At 40.5% G+C, this 17,443-nt stretch overlaps 1 protein-coding gene across 1 annotated transcript in view; it reads left to right on the forward strand.

Annotated features, from left to right (window-relative positions):
• Window positions 1-15,563, forward strand: part of DDX10 (DEAD-box helicase 10) — a gene marked incomplete at its 5' end in the record, with an annotated part of 190,428 nt that extends 174,865 nt beyond the window's left edge. Inside the window, 2 exons of the mRNA XM_082337940.1 lie at window positions 2,447-2,580; window positions 15,036-15,563. Of these exons, the coding sequence (XP_082194066.1) occupies window positions 2,447-2,580; window positions 15,036-15,225 (324 nt within the window). The 3' untranslated portion in view covers window positions 15,226-15,563. The remainder of the gene's footprint in view (window positions 1-2,446; window positions 2,581-15,035) is intronic.
• Between the last annotated feature and the right edge of the window lie 1,880 nt (window positions 15,564-17,443).

A 17,443-nucleotide genomic window follows, 5' to 3' on the forward strand; every position in this document is an offset into this window, starting at 1 on the left:
ATAAAAAAAGAGAGAGCTTGTAACCCCTGAGCAGAATGAAAATAGCAAGGTGGGTGCCACTGAATCCTGTTCTCCTGACCGGCCTGATTTGATGTCTGAATGGGTTTCCTTCTACAGCTGAACTTTGTAATAAATACATGCTCCAAAGCACATTGTTGCTAACCTGAGACGTAAACTGCAGGTGGTAAAAACCTATTCTTCAGTTAATCTCTTTGATAGCGATTGCCTTAGGAAGGCTCTAATCCTGAGTCTGTAAATTGCAGCCTATTTGTATCTGAAGAATTTTTACAACTGTTATCTTGAGCTATTATTTGACTTTTTTTCTCCACCTCTTGTGGCGAGTAATGCGAAGTAAAGTCACAAGATTTCCTCTTCCTACTGGCTGACATAAATTTGAAGCAAGATGGGAAAAATAATGAGTTTCTGTTGTTCAGCTGTGGATGATGAATGTTCGTGTTCAAGTTCTTAACAATTTCAGGGTCTTACGAATGTTTTAATGACTATGTAACAGGTGATACTCATAAGAAATATGACCTTATGATTCCTCATGAATTAGAGGCATCTTTGCCAATTATTCCTTTTGCTATAGTAAGCATTACCTTGCACACATCTCTGCAGATTTTCTGCTGGAAAAAATGAATATGAGTGTGTAACAAAACCAAAGGTTTGATCTCTGTATGTGTAATTGTCTTATGTGTGCATATATAAATGACAAAAACATAGTTTTCTGTTTAATTAGTAGTGCTCTGTAATATTGTACTAAAAATGAACTAGAAGATATTTTTTGTAAGCAAAAAAATACTTTAAAAAAAAAAAAGAAACAAAACAAAACCAACTTTGTTGTGAAGCAGCACCTGAAGTTCCCAGTAATCAACATGCTTTTCAGTCTGGTCACATTACCTTAGGCAGTTTACAGTGCTGCTGAGTCTGAGGATGCTTTTAGTGATTTTATACGCCTAGCTATACAATTACCTTTGCTGGTATTTCAAAATAGTCAAGAACGAAATGCGTGTTTAGTATGTGTTTCTTCTGCCTTCTGATTGCAAATCTGGCTTTTATCCCTTTCTTCTGCTTGCTTTCAGTGCACTACAGAAGTGTCACTGGACAAGCAGTGAGGGACTCTTGCAGTGGTGACTAATCTTACCCTTCACCAGCTCATTTCCTTTCACTCACTCTATATGCAGATATAAAAGGGACCTTTGGTATAGTTTTTGTTTGGTTTTGTTGTTGTTTTGGTTTTTAGGGTTTTGTTTGTTTGTTTTTTCATGTATTTTTATTGCGATGAGGTGTGTGCACATAAGGACAGTGTTCTTTTAAAACCTGGAGATAGATGGAAATGGTGAAAAATCAGAACAAAAATGTTTAGTGATGTGAAGTTATTTGTAGAATGAAAGATCATTTAAATGAGTACTGTTTTGGAAACTCAGCTGTGTGCATGTTGATTAGATATATAAACAAAAGGTAGCGATGTCTTTAATTATAGTTTCTTTGCATTTGGTTTTGCTTTTCAGCATAAATACGCATGGATCTAGGGTTCGCGTTGCTCAGCAGTGTCTGTAAGCTTTTTGTTTGCGTTTTTGTGTGCATATACAATTGCGTACGCCCTCCAGTCTGTCTGCTTTCTTCACGCCTGTTAGCAAAAATTTACAAAAGTGGTGCCATCAGTTCAGGACTGCGTGGAGCAGAACCTATATCTTCAAAAGCAGTCAGCTTTATTATATTATCCACGACTTCTATGGAGCAGCATCTCCTATGTCCTCTTTGTTAAGGAATTAGTGAGGCATTCCCGCACCCTGGGGAAATTTGCCAATGCCAGCAGCCCGTCCCGAGATGTGCTGCGGGGACGGGGGCAAGCTGAGCCCCAGAGAGGAGAGATGAGAGGGTCTGGGAGGAAGCCTGAAGAACATCCATCGTTTGTGGTGGATGGCTGAAACTCCCTTGGAGCAGTTAATTCAGCTTAAGCAGCATTTTGATTTTTAACTGCAAGGACACCTGGATGAGTTTTAAATCTGAGTATTTTATGAAATGTACTTTACAGCAGTGATTAATGTATCCACAAGCGCATATCTCTTCGCCAGTCTGTTTCTGAGAGACAGTGAAGCTTCATAGTACTTAAACGCTTGCTCTCAGATGACTGTTGATTAGTTGCTGCCCAAATCTCTCTTCAATGTGGTAGATTTAAGATGAAGATACTGGCAAGGTAGAATTTGAATGTAAATCCTTGTGCTTCCTTTTTGATTAATATTTCTTCAACCTTTAACAAACGGCCTTGGAGGAGAGCACTGGTGATGACAGAAATTATTCCGTTTTCCTGGCTATAATAGCGGTGGCCTTTGACTGCGGTTGAGGGCAATGGTTTTTGTTACGGCATCCCAATTAATGGGGTTGTGGCAAGTAACACGGACTTGTTTGCTTGTCTTGTAACCCTGCATTTGTCACCTGTCAGGCTGAAGAGGAAACAGTGGCCTTTCTTGATCACAGTGGAAGTGAAGAAGAGTTTGATCCAAGTACTCTTCCAGACCCTGATAAATTCAAAGATTCTGATGAAGAGCAGGATTCAGAAAGCGAAGACAGCTATAGGTATGTACACATCTTCCACATTCATTTTGAAATATTCATGTTTTTTAGAAACTGTTTTGTTTAGATGTTAGGAACTCATTTTACAGTCATCCTCTTGCTCCCAGGAGTTAGTATTTGAGTTTGTTTGTGAGGTACGTGCTGAACAGAAATCTGTGCTAAAGCTACTGTTTTCTTTTGTGACGCTATATGAGAAAGATTTTTGAGTCAGTGTTGAAGGGATCTTGGTGAGGCTGTTCCACATGCAAAAATCTTGACTAATTCACTGTGTTTCAGAAATACGTTTCTCTACCGTCACATTACATGTTCTGTTTGAAAGGAAAAACGTAGAAGTCATTTGAGGATTTGAATGAGCCCTCTGTACCTGTGCTATTAAATAAATTTGTGTACAGTGAAACTTGATAAGTTTTACGATTCAGTGTTGCTCAGACTCTTCAACACTACAAATGAAGTGGAAACTGAGTTAGAAGTAAATATATAGTAAAATTAACATTGTTAAACTTTTCTTCTTAATTTAAAACAGTAGTTTTAATTATGTAAACCAGAAGATTTTGTTTCTTGTAGTTTAGCAAAAAAGCACAGGGTGGGGATAAGGATGTGTAGTTGATGGCAACACTGCATTTCTTCAGGACATCCCGCAGGAGGTCCGGGGGATACTGCGTGAAGTCCTGTGTGGTTTTTGTCGTTGGCTTCACCGCAACAAGAAATCCATCTGTGTGGTTCTGACAAACAGCCTATTGTGTAACAGATTCAGAAACATGATCTTAATGCTTAAATGGGAGTATAGGTCTTTATTTTGCTCTCTTCTAGATGTCTAGGTTCACAAATCTCTTGCTTTTCACGTCTGAATTATCTAAATCCTAGTGGCTAAGTTGTCCCTAGTGCCGTGTCACTGCACGTTGTGGGGGCAGTATGTAGGACTGGGTGTTGGGGGATGGACTTAAAGACTAGGTAGTCTGAGGCTAACAGACTGGTGACCAGGTCCCTTGTAGCCCGTTCACCAGTGTGTTGGTCAATAGAACTGACAATGATGGGGGAAATGCATTGATTTTTCTGAGCAGCAGTAAATTGCTCCTTCTTTGTGCAAGGGGGAGAAAGAGGGTAACTGTAAGTCTATAGTTCCTTCTGGTTTTTCACTTCCCTAAGCTGATTCAGTATCTCCACTCCATGTAAAATGCATGAAAAAGCTGTGTAAAATGTCAATACAGCTTCCTAAAAACAAGCAGAAAATGAGACCCATCATTCATAAACAAGATTGTTTCAGTTCCTTCTCTATTTATGACTGCTTGACTCTGCCCATCAGCTTTTGGTGGGGGAAGCAGCATAATTTGTTAAAGAAGTTCTCTTTTAATGAAGTTTAAGATTCAGTATTTATTGGGGAGGGCTATATAAGAAGATTTGTAGGTTGTTTTTCACATGTTACTGGAGTTGATATATATCTGTCCATATTTGATAAATGCATCCTCTAGTGGTATTGGTATATTGCTTGTAGTGGAACCAGGTTAATATGATAAAACTTTACTCTCAGCTTCCTCGAGGTAACTTCAGTAATATGGTTAATATGGTCTTTTTAATATATGAGATTCTGATGAGTAAAACCTGGATACAAGGCAGTGATTTGAGCTAGAGGATCCTGTAAACCACCATTTTGTTGGAAGAGGCCATCTCTGTTCGGTCTAATATTAACTGTGAGACAAGGACCAGAAGAAAAGTGTATTTAGCAATTCTGCATTTATGTAGGACAGTAATGCAGGTGCCAAGAGAAGTATTTCAGGATACTGATGCTTCTCCATCTGGGACCATAGCAGTGCTAGTTCTGTCATTTTGCCTTTGAGAGCAAATTCTGACCTGACTTCTGTAGTAATGCTTTGCTGCAGGGAGAGAGGGAATCTTGATAGTTACTGGTAGTTTTTTTCTTGGAAGGTGTAAACCCAAGAGTTTATTGAGAAAGTCTGAAGTAAAGCTTTCGTAAGTGGTTAGAGACTGAGCAACACTTGTCTTGTTTACTGGTGTATATGTTGCTGCTGAAGGACAGATTCCTGGAATCCGTTGAGCTGATGGACAACTGAGCTGGTGGGAAGGAGTTACCAGCAACCAAGTATAGGAAGCCTAGTGCCACAACACTATCTATTAAATATTTAATTACCTCGGGCATATCCTAATTACTGCTAAATTGTTGCATATTTCCTGAAGGAAAAAGGTAGTGGTTTAGTGCAGCATTTCATAAACAAGATTTTGCATTATTTCAGCTTGTAGCCTTAGGTAGGCTTAGCTAGGCTTAGCTACCTTGACAATACAATGTTTTGTAGCATAACTACTTAATTTTGAAAAAGTTATGAGGTCAGTCAGTTTAAAATTGGGAATTTTTTCTAGTTTACTTTCAGTATCATTAAGTAACTATTTATCTAGGGGAGATCACTTCTGTCTTTTTTATGTATTCATACATCACTTTTTGTGTTGATCCTTTCCCCAAAGATGTCAGCTAGACTCAAGATTAGCTAAGCTTTAAGAAGAAAAGTTGACAGAGATGGACAGATTTTTGGCAGTGGTAGTCAGTGCAGATTTTTGTGGAATCTGTGGCTAATCTGGCCCCCTGGAGTCAGAGTGTCTGCTCTCAAGGAGAGCTAAGGCTCAAAGATGATCTTGGTCATTTCCCCTTCCTATGAAGTAGATTGGAGAAGAAAGAACATACAAAAAAGGAAAACAGGAATTTAGTAATAATTTCTGACAAAGTATTTTCCTCAGCAAATTTCAAAACACTTTACAAAGGAGGTCAGTACGATTTCTGTAGGCAACAATGTTGAGTCACATAGTAACTTGTCCCAAGATCATGGCACTGACACGGGTCTGGGAATAAAAATCAGGCACCCAGAGGGCCCATGAGGGCTCCATCCACTAGACAGATAGCATTCCCTTTGAAACTACAATGAATCACATGTGGTAACTGATTTTTTAAAATATTTTTCTTGTTTTCAGTATGCCGGGTTCACACATGTAGATTTAATACCACATAGACACAGTTTAATCATTTGTGGTTTTCCATTTTATTGGACTTGTCCTTACTTGAGTTACTTTTTCAAAGAATGTTTTCTTGGAACTTTGATGTCTACAGTATTTCAGTTATCCCAAGGAGATTAGTCTCGAATGTTATTTGGGCTGAAGAGATTAACTTTGAGCACAAAAAATACACTATATATATATATATATATATATATATATATATATATATATGATTCAACTGGAGCTGAGATATGGATATTTTTCTGCCGTGTATTAAGGCTTGTCAGGTTTTAATTTACTGAGTGTACTTTAAGTATGTTGTTTGGACTATGTTTGGAGGTGACTTAGAGCAAAGTGCAACGTTAGAACATTTTTCATGGTACACTGCTATCTACATTGTATCCGTGTATTTGACTTTATTTGACTTTTTTAATGACTTCTTCCAAGGGGATTTTTAAAGTTTTTTTTTAAAGTTTTTAAAGGTTGCTGGTTGTGTTTTTTGTTTTTTGTTTGTTTTTTTTTTTTCATTTTTCCATCTTTACACAATCAGACTGAATACTTTCCTGCCTTTCAGTCTTATCTGTGTTTGCTGGAAGACTAGGGCAATGGATAGTAGATGTTTTCAGCCTTTGTTAAGAAGGCAAGAGGACTGAAATTTGGAAAGCGAGTCAAATTGCTTCAGGTTCTTCTCCAGCATTTAAGCTGAATGGGAGTTAACAAGGACCCAAAGAGCAGTTTCAAACAGCCTAGCTAGACCTGACATTAAGAGCTTTCTAGAAGAGGCCACGTCAGTTTAGACACTGTTCTGTTGGGAAGAGTACTACAGATAAACCTGCAACATCAAAGACCACAATTTTGAGTTTATTATCAGCAGCGATTTCCAGAAGCAGATAGCAGAGACAGGGGTATTATATTATAGCTGGGGACAGGCCGGGAGTGGATTTGTCAGCCATTGCTAAGGACAGAAATTAAATTGAATTGAGTGGTGCAAACAGCCAGGGTGGGTATGCAAAAGGAAGAGGAGAGTGAAAAACTGTGGGATGCTCATGAGGGCAAGAGCAGTGGGAGACAATGTGCTGACAGATAGATTTGGAAGATGACAGGGTCCAGGACAAAATTACATTTCTAGGAGTGCCTGAAAGGAGCGTGTCAAAATTAAGAGCCATTGATGGCTCTGGTGTGCAGCACAGCATGTGGTGGTTAATCCCATGCTGGCTTGGGCCTGCCTAGGGAACATCAGTCATGTCTTTACAGGCTAAATGGACTTGGCCAGGGTGTGGGCCTAAGTACTGGCACATGATTTTTTGTATTGTCCATAACTGCTGTGACTTCAGATGGTGCCAACTAGAGCTCTTCTGGGCAATGTCCCAGCATATTTTGGTGCGGTAGGACAGGCCAAGGACTGTTTCCAGTAGGCAGTGTTGATGAAGCCACATTTCTTTTAGATGTGTGTGGGTGAAAAATGCAGTGGTCTGTTCTCTAGCTCTGAAGTCAGCTTTGAGGCTCAGGTAAGTCTGAGGTAAGTCTGGAGAATTGTGAGGTGCTCTGAGCGCCCCTTAGGAGGCTTTTGTGAAAGCAGAAGCACAACTGAAAGAGGAAGATGCAGTGTAGGAAATTAACTTAGGGCTGAAAAAAGAGAAAATCAAGAAAAGCAAGAGAATTTGAATGACCAATAAGCATATTGGTAAAGGAAGGTGGTAGCTGAAGAGGCTGGTGGTGAGCATAAGGCCGTGTAGAAGTAGTATTGATTTTGCATGAGGGAGGAAGGAGGTGGAGGGGATGTATGCATGAAAGGACGAGGGAGGATGATGGGGATCTGGTGGGTCAAGAATAACAAATACGAGAACAGGCAAGAAATCTTGCTGCCAGTGGGAAGGAGTGGTTTCTGTTAAATCAACGCTCATGCTTTGTGCACCTCTCTTAGAGCTGTCGCTGAATTGTATGGTGAGTTGCTCTTGGGGCTGGGAAATATTGACCTAAAGATTTTAACAAAAACAAATCAGCCGAGAGTAGCACACAGTGAAGTTAGGCTTTGAGATTAGAAAATACAACTATATTCTGGTTTATATTTCCAAAATTCAGAGATTTTGCTCAAAGTGTTGGATTAAAATCAAAACATGTTGGTCTACATTAGCTGCTACTTGCAGTAAGGCTAAAAAATGCGTCTAAAAGGGATAATTCAAAGCAAGTATGTGAGACCTAGGGTATCTTCCTTCAACAGTCTTTAAAAATAGACCATCTGTCCATGGTTTAAGAAGTCAAAACCACTGTTAATCTTCCACCCAACCCTGCATTTTTTATTTTTAAATTGGGGAGCTATACAAATCATGAGTTGAACTTGCCTTTGAATAAAATTCCCTTCCAGCCATACCTCTACAAGCAGAGTAATTAATGACTCCAAGCATGTAATATGAGATTAATTTTTGTATATCTAGCAACATTCATCATATTTGGTTTAAGGCTATCAATGTAAATTGTTAATGAGGTGAAAAATTTAAGTGTATCGAATAGGGTGGAAGAAAAGCAGCTGGATTTATTAAATATTCATTTTGCAGTCAAATTGAGTTTCTGATATTTCTAATCCCTCAACCTCTTTAAATAAAAATGTTGAGAAAGAACAAAGTCACGATTGACCTTATCATTACCTTCTTTAAATCTTTAATAGGTGCTACTGATCGCATTAACTCTTAGATCAGCATGGAAAAGATCTTGGACATGAGGGGAAAGGAGAAATGTCTTAGTTAGTTCTGGTACTGTTTTGTTTGTGATTTTATGGCCAGTCACCAGCTGACAGGTGTGCAATTCAGGAGTCAGTGCTGCTTGGTTGTGTACTTTGCTTTATTTATGAAAATTATGGGCAAATTGCAGTTTCTTATACCTTCTTCTTATACCAGGATGCTGATGTTGACCTGTAAGTTTTATGTGATTCTTGACGCAGTTGACATTACATTGTCTTTTTGATGATTCATCTGCAAATCATGGTGCTCCCTCTAACGTGTTATTCACACCATATCAGTGACTTTGTGAAGGCCAGAACTTAATGTTGTGATGGCCAGAAAAGCACTGTAAAACAGACATTGTAAAAGGTCTCTGTTTAAGGGCTTGATCATGCTGTTTAGCTGTAAAACTGGACATTGAGACATGGGATTGCAGTTGATGGAGATGTGATATATTCCTGTGCCATGGAAGTCTTTATAATAGTTATGTTCTAGCTCGCTATATGAAATGGATCTGCTGGTAGAATTTCCTAGTGAAGTTTGGTAGCCTATGCCTGCAGGTCAGACTCGATCCTTCCTGTGGTTCCTGTAAACTTGTCAGCTACAGAAATTACCAAGAAAAGAAAAGAAAAAAAAAAAATGTAGTGTGTCATCACATCAGCAAGTGTCCACATGAATGAACGACAAATGGGATGAGTATTTACTGAAATTCTGTAGTTCAGAAATTAATTATCAACAACTGGAGGATGATAGTGGTCACAAAAGAAAAGGAGAGGAACAGATTTGAAGAACGTCGGTGTCAGGTGAAGCTGAGGAGTGAATGGATGTGAGGGTTAGGAAGGTCATTAGCACATCTCCAAAGGCAGCAGCACATTTCAGAGAAGGTTAAGCCTCTGACAGAGGGACATAGAGCAAATCAAAATGGTTTGATTGAAGCCACGGTCACCTCCAGCTGGAGCAGTTTCAACCCAGAGCAGTGATATTTGATCCATATAAGAATCAACCCCTGAATGATTTCAGTTTTCAGACTGGTGTATAAAGATAAGCTAATATTGCTTAGCCCAAATACACTGAACAGAAACTCCAGTGGTCCAGGGCTAGGTCAGGTACTGCTGCTTTACGGTCAGCAATGTCTGCGATGGGAATGGGGAAGAAAAGTGCTGTTCCAGCTTTAGACATCCGATCTGAGTCCACCGCTCTTGTCCAATAGAGCCTTTAGAAAGTAAAGGTGGCTCAGAGCGGAAGTGAGATGTTGATGGTTGGTTTGAGTGCTTTTTCTCATGAAATCTTCTGTATGCTTCCCATGCAATAAGAAATATTAAGCATACTGTCTTACTGGTCTGGTTTCCATTTAAATACTTTTTTTCCGTGTTCCAGATTATGGTACTTCAGTTCCAAGACAGACTTGTCTTTTGCTTTTAGTACTATTACACTGGTATTTCATTACAAGTAGATTATTCATCCCTTTTCCTCCAATTGTTTTTTATAAATCTAGTTTTAGAGCTGTTTTGATTTACATCAGTGGAATGGCCAGTAAGGGAAATAAGACAACACAATATATTTTCATTACCATTTCTATGTGCTGTAGCATTCTGACAGCAAGAAAGAAAGAAGCTGCACTGGGCTTTGTGGAAGGGACTGCAGTAATTAATCTTCATTAGGATTTCTGCCATGGCCTTGTGAATTAAAATTTATTACATGGAAAAGGGTTTGTGGCACAGCATGTTTGATTAGCAAAATGCCAATATTTATGGAATAAATTATTCCTAACTTTTCTGAACTGTATTTTATTAGCAGATTCATTCATTATTCCTGTACATTTCTTTGGGAAAGAGCTCGTGTGCACTATATTGCAGCCTGGAAGCTTGACTCATGGCCTGCAATTCAGTGGCAAGGATGGTTTGTTTCCAGAGCAGTGCTGGTAAACATAGGCTCCAAGGCAAGCTTTGATAAATGTTAACTGAAGCAGAGCCTGTCTAGAGATCTCACAGTACCACGTTGTTTAAACAACAGCAACTTGGCTGTGTGGCTGCACATTTAAAATGGCTGACTCTCAAGCACTTAAAATCTAAACCTCACAGCTTGTCAAGACATACCTTGAAGCCCAGGAGTGAGTTAAATACTAACAATTAAAAGCTTTCTATTTTTTTCCTGGTATCACCTCAAAACACACTTGTGAGATTATTTTTTAATAGTTAAATTAAGAGAGTGTCTTGGTATATGTATAGCTATCAGGGTCATAGTTAGATCCCCTGTTTCCCAGATGCCATTCATATATGCTGGCATTTGTTTAAGGGACAGGATTCATAAACCGTGCTTTAGTGTTTGAGTACTAAACGTTATCTATCAAATGATAGTACCTTCCTTTGTTGTTACAGCTGTGCAAATGGTGACCACAGGAATTACTGTGCCTGTTGATAAGTCGGCTGTTAGCACCTCCTCGGCTGTATAAACACAGCCCGTCCCAGTAAATCCTTCCATCAGGCAGCTTCAGACCGCGCAGGTCGTTCAGGCGGCTGAAAAACTAAATAGCACCAGATGGTAAAAGGAAGGGATTGTAATCCAGCTGCACATGCCGCTTTCTAAGTGTTATAAATAGAAGATGAAGAGACGCACTGGCTTTGGTTTGGATCTGAATTGTGGGGTTGCTTTCTAACTGCGTTGTTCTGTTAGAAAATAGTGCACCTTAGAATAACTTTATTTTGTTTGGCTATTTGTGGATGCCAGCTGGTGGTATATCAGTTTGTGTGTTTGTGAGGAATAACGGACCATTTATGTCCATGGGAAGCGACCAACAGTAAAAAGATTGCTTCTGCAGAGTGAGCTGACAGGTCTTCGGTCAGTGGAGACCGAGGAGCAATTCATTTGACAGTAAGTGGAGAAGTCATCCCTGTATAGCTGCCCTTTTACATGCACAACTGAGAATTACACCTGTTACATCTCCTCCAAAGAGCTTTCTGTCCAAACTGTTAAGGAGAAGCACCCAGATGGAGTATGAGATACCCCTTGGCATCATGATGCCAGACATCTCTCCCGGTGATTTTCCAGCTTCCTTCTAAAATTGCCACTTTCACCCTTTGTAAAAGCTACATCTCTGACTGCTCCTCCAGAGTAGTACAGCCCCTCTCCATACCACCCAAACCACCACTGGTAAAAATCCATCCTGCAGGAACAGGGTTGGGGGTTGGACTAGCTGATCTTTAAAGATCTCTTCCAACCCAAACCATTCTATGGACAGGCACTGTCTGTCTTCTCTTTGCATCTCAAAATTATGAACATCTTATTCGCATGTTCCACATGACTCTCTGCTTTCCTTCCCAAGTTTCCTTTATCAAATACTGTTTTGCTTCTACTTTTTGTGCATCATGAAAACACAAGCCTTTAGCTCTCTTCATCACTTGGTGGCTTTGCTGCTGCTGCTGTTTCGTGTGTTACACATTCCTCCTTGTTCACCTCTCCAGCTTACAGCCCAGTAGGGGTCAAATTAGTGTGAAGATGCACCTGCTACCATGTAGATACATCTTTAGTATGCACTACTAATTAAGCACCATGATCCCTCAGTAATGATAAGAAACAGCTTGACTCAGCATAATTTTCCCACAAAGCTTATGATGAAAATTAATCATAATTGTGTTGATGTGCTTTTGTTTGTGGAAAAAATTAGAAATCTCACAGTTGCTTCTGAATGTGTTTTATATTTAAATGTTACACCTTATAGACATCTGGGCCTATGGGCCTCTGAAACTCCAAAAAGGAATATCGTTTTTGGTATTTAAAGTCTTGTGAGATTTCTGCATTGTTTTAATTGCTAAGATGTTTTGAACTAATGTCCTAGATGAAGCATTAGTCAATTATGAATGCAAACTGGGCTTCAGAGTCCATTCAGATGCTGGAAATAATTGGCTGTCTTGCAAACAAGCTAAAATGCTTTTACTTAATGAGGTTTCAGCCTTACGCTTTTAAAGTGAACCCCCATACTCTGTCCTGATCAAAGCAAACACGATGAAACTCCAGCCCAAACCCACACTGGCTACTTGGAAAAGTGGGAAACATTAGTGCTTTGGAGTATTTTCATATACTGTTAGTATAACTTCAGCATTTATGGAATATCTTAAGCACTGCAGAGAGAAATAGAGTTCTTTCCTCAGAAAAGGAGTAAAATAAACACTCGTAGCAAGCACTAAAAAGCCACCCCCATGCAAATGACAGCTCAAAGCCGGCAAATTTGCTATATCCTTTGAGATGTTCCAATTTTAGGAAAAGTATTTGGTGCACAGTCATCAGCTATTCATAGAATCATAGAATGGTTTGGGTTGGAAGGGACCTTTAAAGATCATCTAGTCCAACCTTCCTCCCGTGGGCAGGGACATCTCTCACTGGATCAGGTTGCTTTACGCTATTCCTTTTGGATAAGCAGGGAAGGACAATGTAAAGGTAGGGTGTTTTGTTTGTGTTAATTGTGGAAATGCAAGGTGTTTCTCATAGGATTTCCCTCCTCTCACTGTGCTGTAATGAGTAGGCAGGAGTTGGCACCGTTCTTCCATGAAAGGTGGGATGGACGAGAGAGGGAGGCAGGTCACACAACTGCAGTCCAGTGCGAGGCCATCAGATCTCATGTTACTCCTTCATCTTGATGGAGAGGCAGCCAGAAAGCACGAGGTAGAAGCCAGGAAGAGGAGGAAGCATCGTGCTGCTGATCCCGCTCAGAGACCATTCGGGAACTTCTTGAAAACTGCCGTGTTTTGGGGTTAGTGTATGGGTTAGGCTGGTTTCCAGTGAGTGATGAAACCAGCGTTTTACATACTGGTAACTAGCCCTATTAATGGAAAAAGACAAGGTGGGCAGCTGAAGGTGGTTTGAAGTGGGGATTGGGTTCCTGTGTGCCATGTTGGTTTGAAGGACAGTATTCCCAAATTTGAGCTATTTATTATAATTGGTGTTTCTAATTGTTAAGACTCTAAACAGTATTTCTGAACGAAACATTTCACAAACATTACATTTACACTTAAGCAATTATAAAAATTAAGGCAATTAAAATTCTTGTTGAAACTCTTTTGAACTAAATTGAATTTTCTGAGTAGAAATTTGCCAAATTTTAATTGAAAATCTGAATTTAACGATCTATTTTAGAAAGCCTAAGCTCAGTCTTAGAATCATTTATGTTGAAAAAGACCTTTAAGGTCATTGAGTCCAACGATTAACCTAACATTGCCAAGTCCACCGCTAAACCATGTCCTCAAGCACCACGTCTACCCATCTTTCAAATATCTCCAGGGATGGGGACTCATCCACTTCCCTCGGTCGCCTGTTGCAGTGCCTGACTACCCTTTCGGTGAAGAAATTTTTCCTAATAGCCAATCCAAACGTCCCCTGGTGCAACTTGAGGCCGTTTCCTCTCGTCCTATTGCTTGTTACTTGTTGCCCACCTTGCTACAACCTCCTTTCAGGTAGTTGTAGAGAGCAATAAGGTCTCCCCTCAGCCTCCTCTTCTCCAGGCTAAACAACCCCAGCTCCCTCAGCCGCTCCTCATAAGACTTGTGCTCCAGACCCTTCACCAGCTTCGTTGCCCTTCTCTGGACACGCTCCAGCACCTCCATGTCCTTCTTGGAGTGAGGGGCCCAAAACTGAACACAGTACTTGAGGTGAAGCCTCGCCAGTGCCGAGTGCAGGGGCACTATCACCTCCCTAGCCCTGCTGGCCACACTATTCCTGATACAAGCCAAGATGCTCTTGGCCTTCTTGGCCACCTGGGCACACTGATGGCTCATGTTCAGGCAGCTGTCGACCAACACCCCCAGGTCCTTTTCCGCCAGGCAGCTCTCCAGCCCCTCCTCCCCAAGCCTGCAGCGTTGCATGGGGTTGTTGTGATCCAAGTGGAGGACCCGGCACTGAGCCTTGTTGAATCTCATACAGTTGGCCCCGGCCCATCAATCCAGCCTGTCCAGATCCCTCTGTAGAGATTTTGTTACATTAGATTATTTTAATCTTAGATAAGATGATTTATGGCATATTTTCTATGTTATGGGCAAAACCCACATGAAGAAACATGAAAGCTTGGGCTTTCTTGCTGTTACTGTCATGTGGCCGTGTGGTAGAAGTGAAAGTATTAGAACAGATAGGCAGCCATTCCGTCCAGATTGAAGGCTGCAAAAGGCAATTCATTCAAGTCTTAAGAAAAGCAGCAGAAGCAATAGCTATTCACCAGAGAAAATAACTGGGTTTGTGTTTTTCTCTCGTGGCAAAGAGGTAGTTAATAGCTTCCAAGTAAAGCTTCTTAAAGAAGGGGAAAGAGTGGCTTGAATGAGATGGACTCAAATCAAAACTGTATTACGTGTAGGATTCGCCAATGAAATGAAAGTTCTCATCTTTTTATGTTTGTCACATATTTATTTTAGACAAGATCTTGAATGCATGTCAAGGTCCACTGACATATCAGTAAATCAGTTTGGTCAAGTTGTCTGTCACTCTATAAGGCAGCAAATATTAGATAAAGCTGATAGCAATATCCTGATACACTGTAATCAATTAAGACAGCAGAACACCCACCACCACCTCGGCCTGAAAGTAGTTCTAATTTAGACATTCAGAGTTCATCAGCTTCTATTGCTTCACCCTTCTGAATTGTAATTTTGTTTGCTCTTATCTTGACATAAATTTGCCTTGTTTAAAATGAATTCTTTGATTACATGATGATATTGATTACCACAGTTGTTAAAAAGACTAATTGATTTGTTTCTGCAGTGAACTTGAGGAGAAGAGCGGAAGAAAGAAAAGAAGCTATAGCAACAGTAATGCAGAAGAAGAAATGCCACAGAAAAGAAAGAAGGCGAAATTCAGCCAAGAGGAGGAACCCTATTTGCCGTTAGATACTGGGCTTTCTCTGGCAGAGGATGAAGAGCTTGTACTACATCTGCTCAACAGTCACAGCTAATTATTTTTCTGCAGGTTTTCTTTTCTGGGACATCTTCATAATTTTGTCAGTAGTCTACACAAGATGAATTTGGCATCTGGGCAGCTGGGTACCAGTGGACGTAGATAAATGAGTTCCATGTGCAATGGGATTGCCTTAGATTGGCTCATAGATTATAGACAACATTTAGTTTGATTCATAAGGCTTTCTAAACCAACTTTCCAACCTAAATCCCCAGATGTCATTTTGCAGTAACACATTCATAATTTAAAATCTCCAAGTTTTGAAGCAATTATCTTTTTTTATTCTAATCTTGCTTTAAATAAAAACAGGGTGCTCCTTTCTTGACTGTGTCAGGTTTGATATTTTAGAAGATAAATGTGTACTCAAATTATTACAGAAGAAATACTGTTGACAGCTCAAATTATATTACTTTAAAATAAAACACATTTTTTCTTCTGTGTATCATGCACATATTTTAAAAATATTTTAATAAAAATTTCTGAAGCCTTGGTGTAAAATTTTGGTGTCTCTTACAGCTTTGCTGTGAAAGCATTTATTTATCCTTTCTATTATTATTTATCATTTTTTAATTTTTTACTTTTTATTTATCATTATTTATCTCAAAGAGTTGCAGTCAACGGCTCGATGTCCAAGTGGAGACCAGTGATGAGTGGTGTTCCTCAGGGGTCGGTATTGGGACCGGCGCTGTTTAACATCTTTGTCAGCAACATGGACAGTGGGATTGAGTGCGCCCTCTGCAAGTTTGCCGACGACACCAAGCTGAGTGGTGCAGTTGGCACGCTGGAGGGTAGGGATGCCATCCAGAGGGACCTTGACAGGCTGGAGAGGTGGGCTCGTGCGAACCCCATGAAGTTCAACAAGGCCAAGTGCAGGTTCTGCACATGGGTCGGGGCAATCCCAAGCACAAATACAGGCTGGGCGGAGAATGGATTGAGAGCGGCTCTGAGGAGAAGGACTTGGGGGTGTTGGTTGATGAGAAGCTCAACATGAGCTGGCAATGTGCACTTCCAGCCCAGAAAGCCAACTGTATCCTGGGCTGCATGTAAAGCAGTGTGACCAGCAGGTCGAGGGAGGTGCTTCTCCCCCTCTACTCTGCTCTGGTGAGGCCCCACCTGGAGTACTGTGTTCAGCTGTGGGGCCCCCAACATAAGAAGGACATGGACCTGTTGGAGTGAGTCCAGAGGAGGGCCACGAAGATGATCAGAGGGGTGGAGCACCTCTCCTATGAGGACAGGCTGAGAGAGCTGGGCTTGTTCAGCCTGGAGAAGAGAAGGCTCTGGGGAGACCTCATAGCAGCCCTCCAGGACCTGAAGGGGGCCTACAAGAAAGCTGGAGAGGGACTTTTTACAAGGGACCATAGTGATAGGACAAAGGGTAATGGCTATAAACTGAAAGTGGGTAGATTTAGATTAGAGGAAGAAATTCTATATATAGGAAGGAATTCTTTACAATGAGGGTGGCGAGGCACTGGAACAGGCTGCCCAGAGAAGTTGTGGATGCCCCATCCCTGGAAGTGTTGAGGGCCAGGTTGGATGGGGCTTTGAGCAACCTGGTCTAGTGGAAGGTGTCTCTTCCCATGGCAGGGGGGTTGGAACCCGATGATCTTTAAGGTCCCTTCCAATCCAAACCATTCTATCATTCTATAATTTCTATTATGATTCTGTCACTGGTGTTAGGCAATTCAGAAAACCACTTCTAGAAGGTAAAACTTTGAATCTTGCATTTGAATCCCATATGAATGAGAACACAGTGGTGCCACAAAAAGGTAGAGCATAACACTGCCTGATAGAATTGGTTACAAGGTGGTAGATTTTGTGGCAGACTTACAACTGGAAGTGAGCTACATTTTTTTGTTATGACCAAATATAATGAAGAAAAAGAATTTATTTTTGAGTATATTTTCAAGTTTCATCCCATCAAACCATGGCTGTTTATTGCAGATTTTGTGCATGCTTATCCTTAATCACTGCACTTTGCTGAACAGCAACAAGATAGATGCTGTGTGAGTCCTTTCCCTGGGGAAGGGAAGAAGCGGGCATTCTCTCTGAAGCAAAACAAAATATTAACACAATACCAATTTCTTAGTTATTTAAGTAGATTTTTTTCTCTTGCTTGCACCCAAATGCCAGCTATGAGCCAAATTCGCTGTCTTCTTGCTTGCATTCTTGACTACCCCCTCAAGAATATTGGCTCAGTGTTCAGAAGAAAGCATGGT

Source organism: Platalea leucorodia (genome assembly GCF_965183815.1).
Source record: "Platalea leucorodia genome assembly, chromosome: 2".
NCBI lineage: Eukaryota > Metazoa > Chordata > Aves > Pelecaniformes > Threskiornithidae > Platalea > Platalea leucorodia.